General features: G+C 44.6%; 1 protein-coding gene across 1 annotated transcript; it reads right to left on the bottom strand.

The window, feature by feature from the left end:
- Nucleotides 1–1,742: 1,742 nt before the first annotated feature.
- LOC135911050 (uncharacterized) lies at nt 1,743–4,590 on the bottom strand. The gene is made up of 2 exons (XM_070531237.1): nt 3,619–4,590; nt 1,743–1,811 (listed from the first exon to the last, which is right to left on the bottom strand). Exons 1-2 carry the CDS (start codon nt 4,588–4,590, stop codon nt 1,743–1,745), a joined length of 1,041 nt encoding a protein of 346 aa, XP_070387338.1.
- Nucleotides 4,591–8,943: the final 4,353 nt, after the last annotated feature.

Below are 8,943 nucleotides of genomic sequence, written 5' to 3' on the forward strand. Positions count from 1 at the left end.
TATGCCGTTATTTTTCTTTCTGTGTACTACTCGTAGTCCTGTCATCTGTTTTGACCATTTGTTGCTCACAATATTGTAAGTAGTTTCTTTATACGCCTAATTTATTCACTGTAAGAAATACCGCTTGAGAAAGAAATACTATGTGGGTAGAGCACCGTACACTCATGCGCCTGTAGGAGCAGAACCATGGGTTCCAAACCGAATGTTGCAGGGAGTGGGGAGTGTTCTCTCTTACCCGCACAGTAGCAGTGGTGAAGCTGGGAATCATGGTGCTATCTCGTGATGCCGAAATGACGGTGCTGACGGCGAAGTCGCCATGAGTTCAACAAAACAGGCGGATGGAAGCCCAAATCATGCTCAGTTGCTACTACCTAACTCTTGTTCGAGAAAAATATGCCAAGCCTGAGGAATAGGAATTTTTTTCTTGCCAGCATTAGCAAAATATGCTTGGCATTCAGTTTCCAATACCCACGTATTAGCTATGTTCAATACGAAACAGTTTCGCCCAAGAATGCGCTCTTTTATTAAAACACTCTTTGTTAACATAGCCAGAATCATCAATGTACTATATTTTCAAATATATCTTGTTCCGACATTGTATATAAGAGGATGTGACGTAAAAGACTAAACATAGTAATGTTGCTAAACGATATGAAACTTTGAAAACAACATATCATTTCAGCACTAGTCAATCAGCAAGTGATTTTCTGATTAGTCTCCCTAAAGTATCACGCTTCTTCAAGAATACTAGCAAAGTATGGGGCTACCGCATTTTGGTTTACTTTTCCAATGGCATTGCATAAACAAACCACGCAGCCCGGAATGGCCTAACACCATAATTTTACGAACAAATTTTGACGTCGCTGTGGGGAAGAAGGAAACACTCTGATTGGTCAGATACGCATATCTTTAGGACTTCAGCTAGAGCTACTAGGTCACAAAGTACACTTCCGATTCTTTAATGATGCTGTCATCAATATTGTATGTATTTTTTGCATGTGCCGCATGCCACAATGCCCTCATTTATACCTATGTTAGTGGATCTGTTTTAGCGATAGTATGAGAAAATATCTTCTACTGGATCGCTGTCTCATGAGTAAAGTGTTTCGCTGATATGCTCACATAGACTCTGCATAAATCTAATACTACCACATGTAAAACTTATATAACACATTGTACACATATGCATTGTATATAAACTGCATCTGTAATAACATATGCACAGAACGCACAGTTTTATACAAAGCCAATCTGATCAACTGAATATTACAAAGAAAGATTCAAAATTCCAGTGCCAAGAAAATAGCACGAACACTTCACATACAACGAGGCGATCGAAATATTACATATGTGCAAGATTTGTTTAAACATCGATCAAAAGGTGTTTGCCCGTCCGCGAATAGAGTTTACCCAATCCACTATTTTCTTTCTTTGTTGCGCTTTAAGCCCGCTGTGGTTGCTTAGTGGCTCTGGTGTCGGGCTGCTAAGCACGAGATTGCGTGATCTAATCCCGGCCACGGTGGCTGCATTTCGAGGGGCGCGAAATGCGACAACACCCGTGTACTTTCCCCATTATAGCAATGTAAGGAACGCGTTAACGCTTCTACTGCCCATATATTTCCTAGGTCCTAATATATGCAATGATTGTAGACTGCCGAGCATTATATTTCTGATAGATTAGCTTATGAGAGACGCGTCAATAAGCAGTAGCGAAGAAAATAGAAGGCAAGTCTACAGATGCGCTAATAAAATATCACCAGCATGATGAGCAGTTGAAGAATGGAATCATTGCATGTCATACCACGAAGTCCCTGTAAGCAGAACGCGACCAAGATAACTCCACAAAACCTTACAGTTCTCTGAAACATGCGCAACGTTCTCTGAAAAGACATTCTCTGCAACCTCTGCAGACACGGATAGAACGGCGGCGTGCAATGCTCCGATCAGCATATATACCAAAAGGGAAGCAGTGTTCGTCACGTTTGCGCGTAGGAGGGGCGCTATTAATGACTGGGTGGCTAACTCAGACTGCGTCGGTGGGCCGGAAATAGCGAAGTAAGAAACAACAGCATGACGAGAGTAAAACCAACCCCTAAAACATTTGCTAAAATTGCGGAGTGTGCGATAGCGGAACTTTGGATAAAATTAAATAAGTATAATGAAAAAACGGTTTATTCGAATATCTATTTAAAAAGCGAAGATTATACTGTAGGGGAAAACGAACCATACAACGTAAGCAAAATATACATGAAGGAAAATGGTAGTACAAGAAATGTCGTTTCTTTCCTTTAATGTGCGCAACATTCTACTTATGTAGACACCCAATAGACTGAGCTATTTGCGAATAACTGTCAAAGAAAAAGGGGCACATCAACCACATATAGGCTACCATTTGCTCATATCCAATAGCCAGATTTTATGGGAGGAAGGATGCAGAAAGTGCTCTTAGCGGCCGTATTGTAATACCATATCCCTAAATGAAATCTCATGATAACTATTGGCGGCGAGGAGTTACGGAGTCGCCATCTATCGGAAGCGCCTCGCTGGTGTAGTATGAGGGATCACGTGACGCGCTCCTCATAGGTTTTGCTGTCAGCGCTCACTGAAAACACCACGCGCGAGCTCTCTCGGACATTTCTGTAAGTATTTTCGAAACGAGAGACGTTTCTTACTGTCTAAATAATAATCTTGGGCAATCTGAAAGCACACAATCGTTTACAGACGCTATCCCTTTACCGAATACGTACAGTGAACGCCACTGCGCGCGGTCGCCGCGATGGAGCCTGCCGAACCGGCTTCTTGCGTGAAAGGTAGGTAAACGCTGAGAGCAAACTATGCGAAATATGTTCCTATAGTGTTTGTATAACTAAATGGAGTGTAATAGAATGAAGCCTCAATGCAGCGATCGCGCAGATTCGCAGCGAGCGACTGCGCGTCTGCATGCTTGTCCGCGCACTGTTTCGCTTTCTCCGCGCGCGCGTTTTCGCACCGCGCCATGAGCTTTAGGCCGCAGAATATGAGCATATGGCAGTATACAAGCAACCATTGTTACGTGGGCGCTATCAGAGCTGTTCAAAAATAACTTCATTGTAGAGACTTCGACGCCTACGGGGACTGTGATGTGCCGTCGCGACGATTCATTCTTTTTTTATGCTAAATTCTTTGACCTTTAAATACTATTTCTCGAGTTACGTCGCACTGCATGTTTATCGGTGCTCTCAGCGTGCAATTTCCCTCTGCTCCTTTTTATGCGAAGCATATTACGAGAGCTTAACTCAGCTCCTCAGGCGCGGCGGTGTCGCCTTCAATGACCTTTGACCCCATGCCATACCACGTGACACCGTGACGTCACGACAGAGGAGAAACGGGGCTCCAACTCGCGCCGTCGCTCAACTCTCGCAAGATGGGCTGGGTGGGAATCGAACCAGGGTCTCCGGAGTGTGAGACGGAGACGCTACCACTGAGCCACGAGTATTTTTTTTGTCTTTATTACCGACATGGCAACAAGGCCACAAAACAAGACATTTTAACAATAGACAACGGTCACGACAACATCTCTGCCATTGGTTGGCAGTCACAGGGCTAAAATCGCTTAAAGTTCGCTAGCTCAGTCATCACACTGAGCCATGTTGGTTTTTCTTTTTGCAAATTATACATTTCCTTAATATGACAAATGCTTTCAATGAAGTCTTCTCTAACAGGCCGGGCATTTACTTCGGCATGTCTCACGGCCATTCTAGTTTTCCATAAGCTATGTAAGGACACCAGCATGAACATGTCATAGGGTACTTTGTCTTCATTTAGAGTAGGCAAGAAACGAATCCCATATGGTGTAATCGGCAAGTCTTTCTTTAGTGTTCTCTGTAATATGTCCCAATGGAACACAGCATCCCAGCAGTCTAGAAAAATGTGTTCTATTGTTTCGGGTTTCCGGCATAGCAAACAGTTGACGCTCCAAGGCACGGAAAGACCTTTTTCATCTAGCCACGGTTTCACAGGCAAAGTATTGGTGTGGAGCTGGAAAAAGAAGGACTTTACCGATGGGCGTACTGGCATTCGTTTTACTCTTTTTAGTACGTCCTTTTCAGGTCCAATGCAGAACATAGAGCGATACAATGGCACCGGCAACATTGTGTCTACCAGGTCCTTATATAAGCGCTTTCGTGGTACCCTACTTAGGTATTCCATGGAGAACCGAACCTTTAACAGCTGAAACGCCAAGACTACCTCTTTTAGGAAACCACGCGCTCTGCCTTGACTGCACCGATGTGAGGATACAATAAACTCAGGTATAGCTGCGCTCAGCCTTGTCTGAAACATAGTTAATAAAAATGGGTCATTTTGGTCCCGTAAGAAAACAAACCGCGACACAATCTGCCTAATGAACAAATGTGCCAGACCTAATCCTCCATTTTTAACCGAACGAAAGAGATTAGTGCGACTGGTGCGCTCCCAGCTTGAACCCCATACAAACACTGCGAGTACTCTGTGTAAACGTTGTATGTTAGGCCTTGACATACACAACGCTTGGAGCACGTAAAAAATTTTGGCAACGGCAAACAGGTTGCACACTGTCGCACGAGCAAACATAGAGAAATTGCGGCCTCCCCATTTAAGTGTGCCTTCACGAACCCTTTCAGTTTCGGCATTCCAGTAATCAACGGCGTTACGGTAGTGCTCAAGCGGCACCCCCAGGTACTTTGCCGGCGTGACTGTCCACCGGATATTTGCAAACGTACTCGGATGGTCTTCCCAGTTGCCGATCCATACCCCTAGGGATTTATCAAAGTTGATAGCACTGCCTGTCATTCTGCAGTATGATAAAGCCTCTGCGACCGCGACTGAGCCACGAGTACGATGCTTCAAAGCGGTACAAAAGCGCCTCTAGTCAATGCGGTGTTGCCTTAGAAACGAGCTGTTTCTAAGGCTCAGGCGTGCGTCGCTTGCTCAGGCGCACATTTCGTTGCCGCGCCGAACGCTGCTTTGCTCGACGCTCACCGCGTCCAATGCAGGGCGCGTAGTCGCTGGCGGGTCGACGGGAACGCTTTCGCGTTCCACTCTTGAAGGCGAAGCAGAGTAACACATGAGTTGTTTCTTCGTCTAGCCGAACCAAATATAGCCAAGCAACAGCAGTTCACCAGGCTAAACAGTGGTTCAACAACTAAAATAAAGGCTAGTATGCTTCGCATCCTGGGCTTAACCTTAGCTAAGCCACAGCCATTTTTTTGTAATCCAGTGCATTAATTCATAACACAAACATGACCATATGCCATGCTTTTTTTTAATGTGCTTCTTGCCGCGGCCTTTCCCCTCCACTGAACTGGCCAGTATCTATAGCATCGACAAGTTCATCGACCAAACAGTCATGACATTAGTCAGGCAGCGAACTCGGGCGAGCGTTTCAGTGCGCGTTTTCCGAAGATCGCAGACCCGGCGCCGTAGCACAAATCTTCCTCACGTCTGTGCTTGCTGCATACCCGAGTTGTAGCCGATGACTGTTTGCCAGTTTTATGTTTCGCGAGCCAAGCTTCACGCAGCTTGTCCTGCGGCTACTTGGGAATAAGGCTCACACCGGGGTCCGTTGAGTACGTCCGGCATTGCGGCACTGAGCAGTAGCCTACCATGTTGCGCGCCTTCAAAGGCAGCCACTACCTATTGTAGTGCTTTTAGGCGTTGTAAAGGAAACACTCGAAGCGGGAAAATTTCGCCGCTAAATGAGGACCGCAGCGTTATATGAAATTTAAACTCGTTTTCAGCTCGCTTCGGCGCGCCCAAAGCAGTCGACGCGGCCGCGATCTCCACGTGATCCCTCCTAGCACGTCACGGCGACGGTGGCGCCAGCTTTTCCAGTGGTGGAGCTCGAGGCCAATAGTTATCCTTGTTGAATAGGTGCCGAAAATGGCAAGGATGACAAGAAGAGTATGTCGTGGAAGACGTGAATTACCGTAATGGCGGCTTATTCGTTGTATTGAAGTCGAAGTTTGCCTTCTATTGGAGCTTTAGAACAATCGCATGCCAAAAGTATGCAATTCGTATATAAAATTTCATATGAACACACAGCCATTGATAAATTGCGATGATATTCACGCAAAAGTTGCTGTTTCAAACGTGCTTTGAGGCTTGCGAATCATTTGCGATGTTAGTCAAACGAATTTTGAATGGTAACAAATATGCGACAAACATTCCTTTGCACAAAAATTTTCCGTGAATGGCCGTGATGACGAATGCCGTACTTGTGTAGCTTTACGTGCTTATGCTGTAGGCCAAAATTTCAAAATATTTTGAAGTTTACTAAAAAAGTTTAGTAAAGTTTACTAAAGCCGAAACAGGTGAGACTCGAGACCATGACAATTTGTGTAATCTATTTAGACTATATCAAAAGGTGTCGAGCCAATGGGAAGGAGTGGCATTCAATAGAAACCTCCCAGTCGTTTTCTACGTGAGAAATGTAATGTGAGATTATGCTTTCACTACCCATGACTTTATCACGGACTTGGTTCACCGAACAAATTTGACTCAAAAACCTAGCACACAAATTCTACAGCAGAATCAAGCACTGTACGCGGAGCTGAAAGGTAGATATCCACGATGCCTTGAAGAATACTTACAAAAAGTCCTCGTTTTCCATCACGCAGGAATACTGAAGAAAAAAAAGCACATTGAAAGGATTTTTGCGTTCCAAGCAGTGTCAATCACATAATATTCCCGTTTGTCGGGTGTCATTCATTTACAATACTGTTCATATTTATCTTACGTCGAGGTGTGAGATGAACTGCGTCGGAAGAAGTTGGCAGTGTTAAACAAAAGGTGATGTGAACTATTTGCATTAATCTTGAAGGTATTGGTTTGGCTCAAAAATGCGCGTCTGGAGCCCAAAGCCAACACCTTGGTGTGGCCATGCCAGTGCACCTGTAGTTAGAAAAAAATTTGACTCACTTTCTGCGTATCTTTTATGTAAACTATATGTGCTTCTTGATGTGTGTCTTAACTTCTTTTCATGTAGATTTTTATTTGAAGGTCTTAATCAAAGATAAGAGTAATTAAGGGATATTATAAACAAATAAACAATTGACCATATTGCACAATTACCGTCGATTTAAATGGCTGCCCAAATTTTATATTAATTTCATAATCCACAATTAAAACTATTGACTTGCGGTGTAATGGAAAGAAACCAAATATACGCATCGATTTCAATACCGTGAAGAAAAAGACAGATTTAACTTCGCTAATCTCTGTTCTTATGCCGGAAACTGTACACGTTGTACGTAGCGTATAACACCATTTTTTAAACAATTTATTGAGCATATTCAACGTTCAAAGCTTGTGTGCATACGTGGCAATGTTGACGCAGTCTACGCAAGCGTATCTGTGAAACTTGTTGTTGTGTTCGTGTTCTACTGCGGCAGCACTTAGGTGTGCGGACTTTGGTTTTTCTTGTCCGTCCCGTCCATCCAATGATCCGTTCACATCGCGGCGTTGACGATGACTGCGGTCATCGTTGAACACGCATAATTATTTTTGTCTTCTTCGTCATCCCGAGCTTCAACATCGCCACACGCTGAAGAAAAACAAAACCTAACCACCAGGGGCGTAGCCAGGGAGGGGGGGGGGGCTTATGGGGCTTAAGCCTCCCCCCCCCCCCCGAAATTTGTTCGTGCTGTCCCTGCGCCGCCGGCCAAAACAATCCCCGATGCCGGAAATCATGCTCGATTTTCTCTAGAATGTCCTTTTCACGCTCGGAAAAAAAATTTAGCGCGAACATTACGAAATCGGGATGGATTTTGCACAACGCCCATGCACCGGGAGTCACATATCGTAACGCAAGGAGTTCCATCCCAGCACAACGTTCCAAAGGCGTGGTGGGCGGGCTCGTCGCGGCATCTCGCTCAGGCCGCGGAATCAGGAGCGCTTGGATTTCAATTCTGACACTTTATGGGTAGAAAGTTCTAATAAACCTTTTATGCGAAAGGTGCATTGATATTTCCAAAGTCGTGCTTTAGATTTTCAATTCCGGAACTTTGTGGGCCTAATGTTGTTATAAACATTTGACGCCAAAGGTGCATTTACTTTTCTAAACTCTTAGATCGCAACATACAATGACACATACACTACACAGCACACTATCAGACAAGTTGACAAAACACGCAGCAAGATACGATGAAGCGAAGCGTTGGGGTGGTTCATTTGTACCGTCATGTCACATAAAAAATATCAATATTTTGTTTCACCTACGCCAAAGCATCCATGTCAAGACACTAAAGCCAGCCAGGGTAACTACGTTCTCATTCATTTTTTTCTACTTTGACTTTTATTCGTGAGGATACATTGAGCCTCTAGATTTTTTTTTATTCTCGCTACCCTACCCACGGGATGCCAGAGCCAGCCTGAGCGCATGCGTTTTTCTTGTGTTGCCGCGAAACCACCGCACGGCGTACTTCGGTGCGCGTGTGATTTTCTCTGGCCTAGTGAATTTTCGCCTTGCAGAGTTTTGGACGCCTTTTGGCTAGCAGACGAGAAAAAGAAACAATGGTCGCTCACCGCCATCACTGTGGAGACTTGACGAATTACACCGTGTTCGCTTGAGCGCAACCTCTCTGGAGAGTCTTGTTTCGCCGGTGTAAAGTACCGAGCACTATGCGTATGGTTCTCGGTGGACTAAGCGTCTCACGTTTTCTTCGATATTCATTCGGTAGCCACAGTAGGTGCCCAAAGTAGGCATTGGATTGTGGCCAACATACTCTCCTTTACGATTTTTTTTATTCATTTTGGGGCGCCCGCCCCACAAAAGGAAAGAAAGAAGATACATTGTTGCGGCGCAGCGAATTGTCGCATGGTGACAGTTTGTTACTTCTTTTGCGGAAAGTAATCGGCCACGGCACGCTTCGGTTGCCGGATACTATTATTATATTATTGTGATAGCAATTATACGAAGACTCAAGG

This window comes from Dermacentor albipictus, chromosome 1, assembly GCF_038994185.2.
Source record: "Dermacentor albipictus isolate Rhodes 1998 colony chromosome 1, USDA_Dalb.pri_finalv2, whole genome shotgun sequence".
In the NCBI taxonomy this organism is placed as follows: Eukaryota; Metazoa; Arthropoda; class Arachnida; order Ixodida; family Ixodidae; genus Dermacentor; species Dermacentor albipictus.